Genomic DNA, 17219 nt, shown 5'->3' on the forward strand with positions numbered 1-17219 from the left:
TCTGTCCAGGGAATAGATTTTTTTTTGTCCTTACCAATGATGCCTACAAATCGATAGCGTTCAATGTCCATGATGTAAACCACGGTAGTTTCCATCATAACAGGTTCAGCTCTATGATAATAACTGGACGTTATCTTTAGAGCGTTAGAAGCTCTCACGTTACAGGATGTCTCTACACGGTCATGCACGGTTGACCTGACAGTTAAGCTACCCCACCTGCCAATGCAGATACCACTGCTTAGACCCACCAGATTGCCTTGCAAAAGCTGAAGAAAAGGAGGGTTGGTTTGTCCACATTCTCTCTTATTTTAGGATTGCAACTTCCTTTGTTGGAGAAGTCATGGGAAAACACCAAGAATTAGTGCAATCTGTCCAATCTTTTCCTGACAGACAAAAAACAAGCAGGCCCTGAAAGTGTGCCAGTCATCTCCCAGAAGAATCCATCAAGAAAAAAACCCTCAAAACCTCTGCACTCTATTTTCATCTGCTATAGGCCTCAATTTAGCCATCAGTAAAAATACACTGAAGGAAGGCTTTATGACTTTTCTTCAAAATAGACCTTCAGTGTGTCATCCTGACTGTAATGATCTGGTCTCCTGCCAAGAGAACAGCATATGAACACAGCAGGAGCGGGAATCCACTCAAATCTCAAACCCTAGTCAAACTTCACATCTGAGGAAAATATTCAAAAGAATAACTTTCAGGTTTAGTTAAAAATGCATAAATCACTTACTATTATTGCTCATACTTATGGTTGGAGACATCTATCCCTTAAACTTAATCAATTAAACTTTAGTGCATAGCTCATTTTGCATCATTTGTGCCTTAGACACTAAATGTTTCCTCAACTTGCACTACTTGAGAAGTGTGCTTTAGGTGATATTTTGCCTGGAACAACTGAAAATTGAAATTCTGTGTTTGTCCAATCCTAGATGTCATCACAAACCTGCATGACTTTCTTCTGTGAAGGAAACATTATTTTGTTTCATCTGTACAATGAAAGCCAATCGAGTCCAAACAGAATTGGACCCCATTTGTTTATAACGACATGAAGGTGAGCTAATGATGTCAAAATAATCATTTTTTGAGTTGTAGGTTTGGATAGAATTGAATTAAAGGAGGGGCCTGAACTAAAGAGACACAGTGATCAAAATTAAAAAGACAAAAAAACAAGAACAAAAACTAACCAGTGTATGGGAACACCTACTCCTCTACACACGTCCCTCCATTTCCCGTAATGCAATATTGTGCCTGGCCAGGCCATTATTTTGCTAGCAAAAAGAGCATTGATTGCAGGGCTCCATCTAAACTGCTTTGCTTCTGCATGGTAAACACTCACGAAAAGGTCAACTAGCTCAAAGGCAGCAGCCCACCACATTTCCAGGAACCGTGATAAAGTCAATGCTCTGCACAAATTTGATTTGTGCTTTTCATGTACTTCGTCAAGCATGAAAGATTGAGCCATTGTGACCATTGTGTCACCAAAGTGCCTGGTTGACCGACAGTCTTTCCCCATGAAAGGGGGTTGACAGGTTGTGCACTGCGCACGTTAGACAACATCAAGGGGGCAACTTACGAGACACTGCAGATGTGAGCCAACTGCATCATTCAGACTGAAAACAGGCAGAGAAAGATGAGCAGTCATACAGAGACAACATTATTACATTACATCATATTACAGTGCATTAGCTGGAGGAACAGGACTATCTGGCAGAATAATACACAGCCAGAAAGAGTTAGTCTGAAAACTGATCCCAGGTTTGGAAGGGGTGCTCCTCTTCAGGATTTTAAGGCCTGAAAAACCACTAGCGATTAGCTGGCCTGCTATTAGTTGACCACCTTTATTTTAAGGATTGTAAAAAGCATCTTTACAAAATCAACCACAGCCAGGCAGGGATTTTTGCATGTTTCTTAAAATAGTCATCAAGACATATTTTTGCTTAACCTAAGCTAAAACTCCCTAAGCCAAACAAACAAATGAACGAAGAGGAAGACTTTTTATTTTACTTTCTATAGCTATGGTTTTATACTAACAATTTAAAAAGACATCCCTGCTGAAAAAACAGCCTAACATGGTTTGCTGGTTTTATGGTGCAATCTGGTTTATTTGATTTACAGCACATAGGTGCTGACAAAACAGCTAAAACCAGCCTTTAACTGGTTTGTCTAAATTTATGGGATACTCCTTCCGACAAAACCAACAGATGGTTTGCTGGTCTTAACTGGTTTAATCTGGTTTTAATCTGATTGGCTCAGGTGCCCAAAACTCCATAAATATCTGCCAACAAACCAGCTAAGCTTAAATTGTTTTAAGGAACGTAATAACGTCATTCAAACCACACACATCAAAAAGTGATTTTGCATTTCTAAAAAGGCACTGAACAGATTTCCTCTAAATTTATTTTAGCCAATGGAGTAGCTTTAGGGTCCTTTGATGCACTTGATTCAATTGTCAGACCAACCGGATTCTGACAAAAGCTCTAAAATCTGATTGGACAAGGTACAAAGTAATTATACAACAGCCAAAATATGCCAATAACTTAGTGGAGAAAGTTTTATTTTGATGATGATGGTTTTTATATGCATTATCCCCCCTTTATATTGTCAGTACTATAGGAAAGCAATAAGCCATACAAGGCCATTCATTACAAATATTTTACCACATTAAAGCGCTATGTGTGTCTAACAATACCCTTTAGCCTAAATCACTGCCTAAATCAGCCCCTCATGGTTGATTGCTTTAATAAGCATTATTAGACACATACAAACAGGATTGGGAGCCAGATTTATTAGGGCAGAATCTGTCAAATAATAATAAAATCAGATATGGGAGTTCAACGCATGTTCACTTTCTCAGTCTTTCTTTGCAAGATGCAGGGGAGGTGACAGACTGGCGGCAGCTTGAAGTTCAAGGGGTTAACGGGGGCTCAGAAGGCAGGCAGAGAGTAAGGCGAACTGACAGTGAGATAAGATTACCAGTTACTCCGGTGCTGAGGGATGCAACCACAGCAGAAAGTGACAGTTGACAAGAGCAGAGCGGCCGGGTGACCACAGACAAGCACTGCGCAAGACCTGCTCTCTCTACACCGTACCGAAATAAAAATAGAGTAGCATGCAAAAAAAAAAAAGAGCTCTTTGTCTGCATTCACCGGTCGTCATGTAGTACAAGAATGGTGCACCAATGCAAAACATCAGCTTACTAGTTGACATTTAATATAGATTTTTTGTAAAAATTACACATTTGCAAAATTATCTATATATATATACACATTATATATATATATATATATATATAAAGATGATTAATTTGAAATGGTGACTGTGAGCCTGTTTTGAACATGTATGTTCCATTACATTAGCCACTAATTATCACACCATGGAGCAAACAATCCATACAGGTCTGAGAGGAAAATAGATCATAATGCGCAAGCCCCTCCATTTAACACGTTACAGCCAACAAAGCATCCGCTGTTTTCATCCTACCAAACCTCTTTTTTAGGCCGATTAGGCCGTTTGGGCCTCAGACAGGCAGCCAGGTGTAAGAAGCTTGCTCAGGGCATTTTTCGGATCAAACTAAACCCATTCTTGCAAGCAGGTCACTGCCCAAATGGCAGCAATTAAGAAATGATTTTCACTTCATGGATTGCTGTTACTTTCTCACAGATGTTTCCCTTCCCAGCCTGTCAGCGGGGAGGCACTGGAAAGGGCAGCGCAAGAAAACGTAAAAAAGAAAAGAACAATAAAAGGATTTTTTTTTTTTTTTTAATGGTGAGCAGGAAAGTAGGCTAGTAGAGCAATCAGGGTATATGAAAGAAAGATCCCTGACAGGTGCAAGGAAAAAAAGCACTAAAACACGTTAAACACGTTCTCTTGTATTCTGTGAATATGATTCATGGTGTGGAGGGGGAGATTTCACATTAGCTGGATTACATCAAAATGCAAAAACAAAACTGCAAAAAGGTGAATAACTGAGCATTTACATCCCTTATTTCAATTATAACATATATAGCTGCTGACCTGAAATTTTCAAGACCAAAAAACGGGTGATTTCCCACATCTGTGCATGAATGAGGCTGCATAAAAACAGAAGTCGTTCTTTTTCTCTTCGCCTGTCACTGAGACTTTCCACAGGAAGAAGCCAGCGGAGAATCTCTGGCCCTCAAAAGACACTAAATACGAGACTATGACTAATTTGACGTTTCAGCGAAATATTCACAAGAAATTTTGACACAATTCGTTCCAGCTAAATTACAGCAGTTGAAATGAACGGCTGACTAAATCAGTAAATTCTGCCTTGTGTGTGTACATTAAAACACGTTTACTGGAAACATGACGCTGTCACTCAATATTACTGCATTTACTATGTCAGGAGTGACATTCTCATCATACTTGTTTGCCCCTAAATCTGTCAGCACATCTGCGAGCCAAATTCACCTCGGCTCCTGCCAGTCCGCCTGAGTTTAATTGTCTTGAGATTTTTAATGGAGTTAACTTTCCAACAGGTAATGTTTTGGTTTGAGGTTCAACAGCTAATTTGACTTTTGGCACCATATGCATAAGGGCGAGTAAATAATAAAAATTGTCATATTTGGGTAACTATCCCTTTAAGTGTGGCTTTTAGACCCCCACAACTCCTGTTATTCGTATCCTGATTTAAGTAGCAATAGACGCAGCTATGGCCTTCAAACTCAAAGTTGCAGAAACCGAGAGCATGTAAATCCAATGAGAGCCAGGCTGATTCAAGTGGCACACTCAAAGACCATAGAGCAGCCGAGAGATGATAAAAATGGGAAGGCAGGAAGAGCAAAGGCGCTTGGAGCTCACGTCTGCCAGCAGACAAAACTAACAGACACAGCCATTAACCACGAGTCTGGACTAAAACATCATTTATTAGCAGCAGAATCAATATCAGCTCAGCCTTGCAGTTGAGTACCTGCATAAAAACAGACGGCATTATGCACACTAGCATTTAGCATTAACATGCACGTGTGCATTTGTGTGCGAATGGGCCCCATTAAAACAAACCTCAGTCAGCTTGGTCAGATGAACTCCTGGGCTTTTCTGGCTTCATTCACATGTTACAAAAAAAAAAAAAAACAGCACTTGTGGATTTGTTGAAAATATCTGATTCATGAGTGAGCAGTTAAGAAGCTTGTTCTGTCTCCTCCAAAGCAGCCAGAGCTCATTATGAGCTCTCAGCATCCGCCGAGCACCACTATTTTCAGACACTCAAGTGGAGATTAAAAAAAAAAAAAAAGGCAGAGAGACGCCGTGTTCTGGCAACGGGGTGGTTACTATGGAAACATAGAGACTAGGCCCCTCTCATGGCATAGTGCATGTGTGATCAATGATCTTTTTTTATTTTTTTCCAAGACTCTTTTATTTTAGTCACTATGGAGATACTTTCAATTGTATTTACTTCTAAAGTGATTGTTCAGCGTTAATTCATTTTAGCCTTCTATCTTGAATTAACAGTAAGTAGCACATTTAGAAATGCAAATTTCCAACCTGTCAATAAATGAGAGAATCTGGAAAGTTGCTCGTAAATGTTATAATGCCGTGCGCCAAGAGGACAGGAACTGATGACTTTGATGAGCTTATTGTGCTGTAAAAATTATTTATATTCAGATCACCAAAATGAGTCACCATGTCCGAAACTCTATCTGGTACTGGATTTAATGATATTATCTGGATCCTGTCAGATTTGTCCTTTCAGCGACTAAAACGGAGTTAGATACCAGAGATCCTTGCCATGAGTGTCAGCTTAAAAGCAATGTAGTTGCAATGTAAAAAATAAAACAGGAAAATGATGATTATGTGTTTCTTTGAGACATCCACCACTATGTTCATTCAAAAGGAACATGCAATTGTGCTATTCCAAAAATTTGCTAGCGAAATGGGATATAATGTCTTTATCCAATGACCCATTATATGGACCACAGTAATTTCTGAAAAAACAAAAAAACAACAACAACATACATGGATTTCTAAATGAAAAAAGCACACAAAATGGCAAATTAAGATTATAAATATTTAAAAAATTATAAATTATAAATTATATATATATATATATATATAAAATAAAGCAAGAAAACTTTACAAATGCTAAATACCAAATTTACCCCAAAACAGTGCATGTTAGTAACTTGAAGTACCCATTTACATCCTTAAGGTACTACTATGTACATTTTGTATAATTTTATCACATTTTGTCAGAGATTTTAAGGTTAAACATTTGAAGAATCCTAAAAATGTGATTTTACTAAAAAACATAAATAGATCACAATGTATTTACAATTATAAAATATCTGTTTACAATTTAAAAATATGTAACAATATAAAAGAGAAAAAGGCCATTTTTAATAACCTTACCCACAATTTGTCAGACAATTTATTTTTCGTAAAAAATGCATATTTCCATTGAAACATTGTGTGACTAGCATGCATCAACAAGATGCCGTGTGTTGCTACACTTGGCTGCAAACATTATCTTCACTATTTACTCTGTGTAAATAGCATCTATCTTCTGTAAATAACAGCCGTCCAATATAAAACCCATCAAAGCACCGATATCTTCAAACATAACCGGTCCAAAAAACATACTTTTTCCAAACTTCAATTACAATCCGTTTTCTGTAATTTTCTGTGATCTGTAGCATTAAAACACCATATAGAGCTCAGTCACACTGATGTGGAGGTGAGGAGGATGAATTCACATGGGTGAAGCTTTAGCTGCTGAAGAGCATTTCCAAAGTTTTCTTTGGCACTATTGAAAACCCAACCAAAAGAAACCACCAGGCTGAACATCAAGCAACATCAAGCATGCGGTCTGGCAATCCAGACAGGCCTCAAAACAAATGATTAATGCTCTATACAAAGCTGAATGCACACAGTGTAAACAGCTGTTTCCACTGTACTGGTGTCTTCACAAAGTACTCGGATGAACAACACCTTAAAGGTACAGATCTCATAGCCCTTGCTCTAAAATAGATGCACTTGGCAACATAAAGCACGCTTTCTTGTCAAGGAAATGAAAAAACTGCACGACTGCATGTCTTGCTAGGGCCCTCAATACTAAACAAAATGACTAACCCCAGTTTGAGGCCTATGAGAGGCCCCGCTGGTGTCTCCTCAAGCAGCTGAACTTGCACAAAAGCAACCACATGGCTCCCAGTAGCACGCATCTCTCCGGCTAACAAGAGATACAACACTGAAATACAAATGTTCTGGCAGGAGGGGTTAGCGTACCCAAAATAGGGCTACATGACTATCGAATGTGATTGTCATGAGCATCTTGTCAGTAAAGCCAGTTCTGTAATCAGCAGCAAATCTCCATCACATGCTTTCAGATGGAGCAGCATTGCTCCAGCCGTAGTTCACTGACAAGTAACGCAAAATCACGTGATTATAAAATCAAAGAAATTATTCGGCGATTATAATGGCAGTTTGCGTAGCTTGTCATTGAACACTCTGTGGCTCTGTGTAGTAAATGCTGCTCCATCTGAAAGCATGTGAAAATACCACATTTAATAACATATTTTTACTCCAAACTCACTTCATAAAGTCAGATGAGTGTTTGAAATAAATCCTTTTGTGAGATGATGTGCCTTCTTACACAGAATAAGGCACTTGACATATTTCATAGTATTCTTAGCAGTGATAAAGGTTATGTCAATTAGCATTTCATAATAATTTATTTTATTATAAAAAAGTATAAGAAATATAAGACTCAGATAAACCACATTGTCGTAGTCTTGTGTTTATTAGTCATGTTGAATCAATGAAAGCAGTTAAATCTTCTGTTTATTCAGCAACCGCTATAGGGATTTCCTGGATTACTTTTGCCAGGCGTATTCGGAGTTTCAGCGTGAGAGCGCCCTCTGGCATTCGGATGGAGATTTCCTGTTGAACACAGAACCGTGCATTACTGAAAGATATGCATGACAATCGCAGCTTCTGCCTAATCGCGATTTATCACCTTTGCGAGTTAATTTCGATTAATCGTGCAGCCCTAACTCAAAGACACTTCCATTACAACACTCTAAGGGGGAGGACTTCAATCTAAAAGCATACTCGCTCTTGCTCACACACACACATACGAAAACCACATAGGCTGATTTTTAAAAGCCTGAAATGATTACGGTATAAGCCACTTCCTCATTACAGCAAATGTTTTCAATATGGCTGCTTTCAAAACATACTGTCGATTTCAGTCTGCACCTGATCAGCGTATTCGGAACATATCAGATAATATACTGCAATTCCAAAGACTAATGGCACAATGATTCATAAAAGCAGAAGAAGGAAAAGACAAAAACAGCTCCAGAAAAACAGAACTATCCGTCAGTGTCATGGAGGGGAACACAGTTGTGAAAGGGAAGTACCGCTGCCAAGGGTTCTGGCTGTGGCTGCCACGTCTTTGACACATGTCAACATTCACAACAACATCACTGAGGTTACCCTTCCTTCAGCCAACTGCAAGCAAACAAAACACAAAGGAACTGAGGAAGCGTGTCTGGAAATACAAATTGAAAGGGGAACAAATCATTGTATGCCCTTGATCCACTAATTATGGCATACCCAGAAATTGGGATGTAATAAAAATGACCTATACTAAAGAATACTATGAGGAAATCACAATTACAATTTCTCATATGGTTTAGTTAGTTCAAGGAATGAAGTTATCAGTTTCAACACTTCTGGTATAGCGTTGATCGGACAGAAATATAGTCATCAAAATTGTAGAGTAAAGCCAGCTTAACTTCTGTTTACAGAAATATCTAGTTCTACCCCTTTGAGGTCCAGATTTAGACCATGACCTAACCCTGAAATCTAGACACAGTCCAAATTTAGTGATTTATTGAAGTGTTAAAATTACACTTTGTACAGCAGCCATGTAGGCAACTGTACTTCTTACAACAGATGTTCTAAAATAGTGAAGACAACCACTTTTATTGATATTGTAATTCTAACAAATTTTCTGAAATAGTTTTCATAAATTTGATGTTTATCTGCTTACCCCCAGGGCATAAAAAGATGTAGGTGACTTTGTTTGTTCAGTAGAACACAAACCGTATTTATATAATTTATTTTTTTTTTTTACCTCTGATTCAAACAATGTGCAAACTGTTTGAACTCTCCTAAGTGCATCCTCAAGCAGCAGGCGCGATGCTTCTTCTTCTTGCTTTATGGCGGACCGCATACTTTTAAGCGCATTACCACCACCTATCTCTAAAATGGACCACTGACACTCTTAATTGAGATTGTAGATAGAGTCTGAATGGTCCATTTGAGAGATAGGTGGTGGTAATGCGCTTAAAAGTCTTCGTAAAAAACAGTTCAGTTTCTTGCACAGACCCATCGTTTTGTGTCTTTACACATCAATGTATCGACGCAAGTCACAGGATTTAATTCGATTTTGTTTGTGAATGTTTTTTTTTTTTATTTATTGTATGTTTTGGCCGTGATTCCCTTTCACATCAATTATAAGACTGACAGACTACAACAGTTTGTGTTAAAAATCACTGTTTGTGTTCTACTGAAGAAACAAAGTCACCTACATCTTGGATCCCCTGGGGGTAAGCAGATACACATAAAATTTTCATTTTTGGGTGAACTATCCCTGTTAACCCAAGGTCCAGAAGTAGACCAACACTTTTTTTAACCAAAAATAATACTGCAATTCAGGAGACGTAGACCAAAAGCCACATTTGTGTGATCGTTTCAGTTGTGCTGATACAGTCTTCCAATAACGTCTAAGCCCTTTCCAGTGCAAGATTTACATCATCCACCACAACTCACTCACCACACTGCACGAGAAAGACTCCGATACTCTGCCCTCTTATCTCATCATAATACAAAGTACAGGACAGAGGAATGGAAAACATTCTTTCTGAGCACAACACTTACCACTTATCAAAGCACTGCTGCACCTGCTTTATGTCAGCAGAGCAAATTCCTCGCATTACGTGGGCACATCCGCATTTGTAACCACCCGTGTTTGCTGATGTGGGCGTGCAACCTGTGCAGTCACACATTGACCAAGGAGCTCGGCACTTGTGAAGGATCACATATGACTGTAAAGGTCGATAAGTAAAAGATCACATTGCATAATGCACCAAGCTGGAAATGCAACACCCATAAAGGAGAATGGCAACACTTATCCGTGACTGCACCAGGCCAGATTCTAGAAAATGGTGTCGTGAGGTGAAGCATCGTATCTTGGCAGAGGACTATGGCAAGGTGCTTTGAGAACAATTCCTCTCATGCCAGCTTTGCTGAAGTGTCCTGGCATTTTCGCTACTAAAATCCAGTTTGTACGGTTTGTAAACAATCCACAACTGTCAACAATGTGAACAAAGTGTGGCCCTAAAAGACCTGCATACACACATTTACACAAATTAATGTGCATTATAATTACGATTGAAAAAAAAAAAATCGAGTTATAACACAGCTAATTAACAAATACTGCTGATATTAAAGATAGGAGTTTTGTTTATTCTCTCTCCTAGTATCAATCAAACACGTAATTGCTTTCCTCTGACGTTTCTGATTATATCCTTTGCAACTAACTTGTTTAAATAAATCACTTGCATGCTTATTATATATATATATATATAAGAAATCAGAAATAAAAAAGCATGTTTTATCATTGCAGCATTTATATTATTCTTATCTACTGTTTCTATGATGAAGTCAGTCAAGTCACCTTTACAGTGCTTCATACAATACAGATCACAGTATTTAACAGAAACAGAATCGATTACGTAAACTCTATATTGAGATTCTGACAAATTTACTTCAAGTTCAACTGATCCACCGATCATTTAAGGATGTTAAGTGTGTTGTATCTATAACAGACTAGTTCATGACCCTTTACTTACAAACTTACAAAAATAACTCGGCCCTTTTATAGCAGCTGGCCTACTGTGGTATGATCCATGAATTTTGCCATGTCACATCCTTGGAAAATTCAGGGGGGAAAAGAAAACCTATTTGCATTAAAACACAGGGTTAAATGAAGCGCAGTGGCGCTAGCGGCAGGCGCTGAAACACAAACATACAATCTCTCGCACGCTCACACGCAGAGCCTCACAGCTTTCTCCTCACAAATGGACGAGGTGCCTACATTTACATTGCAAAGTGGGAGGACTCGGAGCGAGGGAAGGGGTCAGAGGGAGGGCTCGGGGAGCCTTGGCCCTGCACTCTATTTTTGTTTCCAGCTTTTTTGTGCACCACACACTGCAGTGGATTTTTCAACTTGGCCTTCATCAGTTGTATGCCTGATGAAACAAACACTGACAGCTTCTTTACATTTGTAAAGGCCCCTACAGCAGCTGTGCCTATCTCACCACACGTCTATGAATCAGGGCCCGACCCCAGCTGGGCCTGCAGAGAGAGAGCTAGAGGGATAGGGAGAACGAGAGAGGAAGAAAAGCCATGGGTAACCCCCCGTTCCCCCTGCACCATGTGCCATGTTCACTTCAACAGAACTAGAACACAAACGCGAGCTCCGGCTGCATTCATTAGTCAAAGTCCGGAATCAAAACCCGCGTTAACTCTTCACTCTAAAAACAGCCCTCAAAAATAATTATACAGAGAAGTTGCTTCAGAGAGTGTCAGGACGGCCTTGTTTAGAGAAGCCATTAAAAGGAGCTCGTCTGAAAGCAGAAGTGCCTACTTGCCCCCCTTCTGCTTTTCACACACGTCTATCAATCAGAGACGGTCTAATTGCATTTCCTTGTTTGCTCTTATTAACATCTATTATCATATTTTTTTTCTCCCTCTCTCGTTTTCCACTAAATGAATTTTAATAATATTCACAGCACATGTGAAGAAAAATGGGGTAATAAAAAAAAAATCCCTTGCACTCATGTTCCAGGGGATATGGTTCAGCCAAGCATGTATAATTGTCTTACGCTAATTAAGGGGAGGCTGAATCCAAGGGGCCAAGGGTTGTGCAGGTCCCCGGGGACAGATCCTTCAGGTTGTTTTTGTTGTTTGCCTGACCAGATTTTAGCACAGCTGCCAGCACTGCACAGATGTGACATGAACAGCCATGTTCTGAACGGTTCCGGTCCATTCCACACGATCTGCACAGAGGAGCATGACCCCAACCACACTCACATGTGGTCAGTATGAGATGCAGCAGATCCCTGTCTGACATGGAACCATACACAGATCAGTGCACACCAAATAGATAAAATGTTATTATCTGACCATATTAAAAACGGGGGGAAAACGCCTAAATACACACACAGTGTATATGTATACTAATATACTTTTTAATTAATTTACATTTACTACAAATCACTATTAATTACATAAATAAGGTTTACAATAATCTCAAACTATTCCAATTCATAAACATTGAACAGAGCATGAGCAGAAATATATACTAATTTGTGACACACACACACACAATAAATTTTAGGTCTCAGTGACATTGGGCTTCCTATATATAATTATTAATTGCTTTTCTCTAATGCATCCAGAGCTTATCCTGACAATCCTTTGAAAAAAACATATTTTAAGGCGGCGTTTTAAACTGATAGTAGTGCAACAGTTTTAACTTAAACATTCTTCTAAAGTCACCACGTGGTGTGATAGACTACTTTTGTCATCACTTTCCTTTCCCTTGTCAATGAACAAAAGTAATTGTGTCACAGTGCTGCGTTAAAAATACGAGACGGCTTAAGTTGAACAAAAGCACGCAAAGATAGACAATTCCAATCACCTTTATGGAAAGCGATAAGATGTCATGAGCATTGCCGATAAAGTGCGTGGAAACTGCCCCCGTGGTGCGTCATCATAACCTAAACCCTCGCAATATCTGTTTCACTCAGTTTAACCTGTTGCTGATGGACTAAAAACATCAGTAAGTCATTTAAATCGGAAAGATAATTCCCAGGTAGCGAAATGCCGTTCTTCGGCGGGGAGGAAAAAAAAGTTAAACGAGGTCACGTGACAAACAAAATTGGTTGCACGAGCTAACCCTTTCACGCGCCAGCGGGAATTTATTTCTCGTCACTGGCTTGGTCTCATGGGAAAATAAAGTAAGGACATGGGCGATGAAAGATGTAACAGCAGTCTCGCAAACTAAGATAAAATGAACTCTTCCTCAACTACAGGTAAAGCGTCTGGAAACTCTAGTTAAGGGTCCGTCAGTTCTTCGAGGGTTAACAGATACGAGGTTTGCTCGGCCGTCTCTGAGGAGACTTGAGCTTTTGTTATGGTAGTCTTGCTTAATTCTGCTCCCGAGGAGACTAAATCACCAGCCAGAAAGTATAAGTCCTATTATCCAATTATGCTACGACAAGTTCGCCGGTTCACTAACCCATAGTGCAGGAGAGATGGTAAAATGGTCGCTTTGCTTTAAACGCGAACCTCTGCAATGCGATTTGATATATATTACACCATAAACGACATCCAATCCGTTTTATCTAATCAGTTGTTTAATATTAATATTTAATCCGCTTGAACAATAAAACGTGCAGAAACCCTCAGAAAAAAGCCAGCAAAAAAAGAGTTTAAGGCACAGTAATGCCCACAATGCTGGCTGCTGTTCAAGCTAATGTTTTCGAGTCGAGCATTGTGCTTAAACTGAAAAGACTGAAGACAATTCACTCTGAATCCTAAATAAATGAACACTTCGGAGTCTTCTCAGTCGGCAAGGGCAGAGGAAATTACTTCCTTACACAGTTTGAAAACATTAAAGAGCCCATTGCTTACATGTGAAGAAGAACGAGTTACATCCGAGATAAACAAACCAAATGTGCCAGAGGAGTTGGGATCGTTGCTTTTACGTTACCCCGTATTCCTGCAGAATTCAGTTCGGGGACACAAATCTCGGAATAAAAAAGGGCGATATGGCTGTCCTCGCGGCTTTGAGACGGAAAGCAATGAAGAGCAAACAAAGCCTTTCTGATTGCAATGATGTTTTAACGCTGGAGTTTGTTTGGTACTAACAAACCCAAAACAAAACGCGTCCAGGTTTACAGATGAGTTCTGGAAGCGAACAGCTGTCGTGCAAAACATAAACATTCCCAATGAGGATACCAGGGAAAACGCGAGGAACATCGACGTGTGTGCAACAGAGAAAAAAAAACATTTAAACATGTTTAAGTGTTGTGCAGCGCATTAACGCCATAGTTTCAAATCCAGACTAAACCTAACAAGAGTCATCCGTGATCAAAGTTTACGCATTTAACATCGACACAAGCGCGAGACCATCGAGCAAACTTAAGATCAGCTGCGTACAAACGATCGCTACTTACGTATTTCTTCTGAATGATATTCCTTTTAGGTCTTTCCTTGCTCATTCTGCAATCCAATATGATTTATTGTTAAGGAGAAAATCGCCACATTAATTTTCTTCCTGCTTCTATTCTTTTCCCCAGAGCAATGCGATTTAAATCCCCTGTAGTTTGCTTGGCTGTGCAGAATTCCCTCTTCGATCGCCGATGATTCCCGGTAGAATCGTGGAATTACCCAAAAATCAGGGCTCCATCGCCAAGGGTAAAGGGAAAAATAAACAATCACATCGGCATACCATAGTTAAAACCATTCGCCACAATAACTTCCATCAGTGATGTTCATCCCGGCTCTTTAAAAGCATGTAGGTTTATTCAGGTGAGAATGTAAATGTTCGGTGGTGAGTTACATCTTGTTTTTGAAAAAGCTTATCAGAGGATCGGATGAAATAAATACAAAATTAAAAAAGGGAAAGGGTTCGTGGTCCGTTTTGGCTGGAGCTAGCAGACGGTGAGTGAACTCTCCAGCAGCACCACGGTCTCATCTGAATCTGAACACAAGGCGAAGCTTCTTTCTTTAAGCAGCCTCACACCCGACAGCACGCTCAGCGTAACTTTAAAAAGACGCCCGCCTTAAGGGAGCGTCGCAAAATAACCCCATTTGCATAGACACAAAAACGAACACCGGTCTACTTCAAAGCTAGGTGGATAAAAGAATGGGCTATTCAGTCATCACTGATTCCGTGTGAAGAAGGAAGAGAGATCAAACATTTTCCAGCTCTTATGGAAACAAGTCAGCTGACAGACGCAGTTTTAAGCAGGTTAGGAATTCTCACTCGCCCCTTTGTAAGACTCATCTGCTTGCTCGAAATTTGTTTTCATCGTGGGGGGTGGGGGGACACTGTCTGTTTCTTTCCTCCATGGAAGACCTGTTTTCATATTTAAACAGTTTTGGTTAATTGTTAAAAATCATTTTACACTTTATAATTAAAAGAGACGTTTCCCTAACACAGTACTGTGTAATGTTATATGTAAAACTCGCTAAACTAGTAGATTCTTTTCAACTGTAGTGAACAACACTAAATAACATTAACATCTTTCCCAAACAGTTGCTCATTAATTAGTTGATAGTTTTGACCATATTCCCTGATTTTCTATTTGTACTTTTATATATCTTGGTTTCTTGGATGAATGTTTTTCAGTAGAACTCTTAGAAGGGCCAACATTTAACATTATGCCAAAGCAAACACTGCGAGATGGAGGATGTTGGCATGCACACATTTAAATGGCTCACAGTTACTCTGTTCTCTGCACTGCTTGTGTGTACTTTGAACAACCAATGCCAGACTTTGTTAGGCAATTATAAAATCATTCTTTATCATGGTTGATATTGCATGATTTTCAAAGGTAATTCTGTGACTACTTTGAGCCAGTGTTATTTTAGTATCATTGAGATATTATAGTTTGTATTAATATTTTGATATTAATACTTTTAATATATCCTTTTTTAATTGTGTTACATTTTTAATGATTTGGTTGTAAGATATTTTTTAGTAATTTTAGATATTTTAGTACATCAAGTTAAACTAAATTAAAATGAGAAATGTTACATTTGCAACTAGCTGAAATAAAACTCTCTCTCACACACACACACACACACACACACACACACACACATATATATATATATATATATATATATATATATATATATATATATATATATATATATATATATATATATATATATATATATATACTTTTTTTTCAATTCAGTTTGAATTAACTAAAATGACTCCTATTGGAGCCTGTCTAAAGAGCATTGGTGGGCACACAATCCGAGGGGTTCCTATTCCAGACTGAAGTGTGCGTTAGGCGTAAGGTTTATTACACTAACACACTTCTGGTAATCGAACAAAAAGTGAAACGAATCTCTAGAAATGAGTCACAATCAGATCTTGAAACAATGACAGGATTCTGAGAGGTCTGCGTAAGTAATTCACAAAAACGAGTTTAGCACACAAAACAAGAATATTCACCTTTTTTGTCATCATGGGTGACAGTGGAATAACCCTTGCATGGGAACTGAATCATGACAGATGAAAATAAACCTTGCATTTATTTATAAAGATGTACCATTTAGCATCTGTGTATGCATAAACCAAAATCTTAGCCTAGAACTCAACTCTATTCAGAGCTGCTTTCCAATTTAGGGTTATGATAATGTCTAAATGTTTTTGTATTATAAAAAAAAGTATATTTTATATAAGTTTATTTAGGTAGGTGCATAGATGACTTTAGTCTTGTGATATCTCAGGCCTTAGAGTTTGTTTAACTTGTAGTAGTTATAAAGCAGTTCAGCAATAATGGGATCTCATTTTTAGTTATTACTTGTAAAAGGTGTCAATGTTGTCTTAACGTGTTTTGCATAGAACATGTCTGTGTCGTAGCTTTATGTCCTTATGTCAGTAATATGAGAAATATGATCAAAGCCTAAACTTGGTAGATCAATACATAAAAGATGAATAATTTTATTTCAATCTGGTGTTTCACAGGTATCACATTGCATAGTTTAGCCTTCAGAATTTTAGTGGCGCACATTTAATGGTCTTTGATCAATAATAAATTGTAGGGGGAACATAATTACATGAGTAGTTCTGTTAATTTTTATTTGGAGGTGATACTAGATACAGGGAGAAAAAACCAACGGAGGAAAAGTGAAACACAAGCACTTCCTGTTCTTGCAGCTGCTGCAATTTTGCCAATGCATGTTTTTTGATAAGTTCCTAACCATATAGAATTGATATAAAGGACCTAACAAAGTGTTTGACCACACAATTGCCTTCAGAACAGCTTCAGGAACTCTGGTTTACTCGGTGCACTCATGAAGCTCATGGAAAATGTAAGTGAATTTTGTTATGGCTGGGATGGGATTTGTCTGTTCTTGATTTTATTTTATTTTAATTT

At 38.6% G+C, this 17219-nt stretch overlaps 1 protein-coding gene across 1 annotated transcript in view; it reads right to left on the reverse strand.

The window, feature by feature from the left end:
- Nucleotides 1-15031, reverse strand: part of LOC132104444 (protein Jumonji-like) — a 100887-nt gene extending 85856 nt beyond the window's left edge. Inside the window, exon 1 of the mRNA XM_059509921.1 lies at nucleotides 14277-15031. Within this exon, the coding sequence (XP_059365904.1) occupies nucleotides 14277-14321 (45 nt within the window). The 5' untranslated portion in view covers nucleotides 14322-15031. The remainder of the gene's footprint in view (nucleotides 1-14276) is intronic.
- Nucleotides 15032-17219: the final 2188 nt, after the last annotated feature.

This window comes from Carassius carassius, chromosome 25 (genome assembly GCF_963082965.1).
Source record: "Carassius carassius chromosome 25, fCarCar2.1, whole genome shotgun sequence".
Classification (NCBI taxonomy): Eukaryota; Metazoa; Chordata; class Actinopteri; order Cypriniformes; family Cyprinidae; genus Carassius; species Carassius carassius.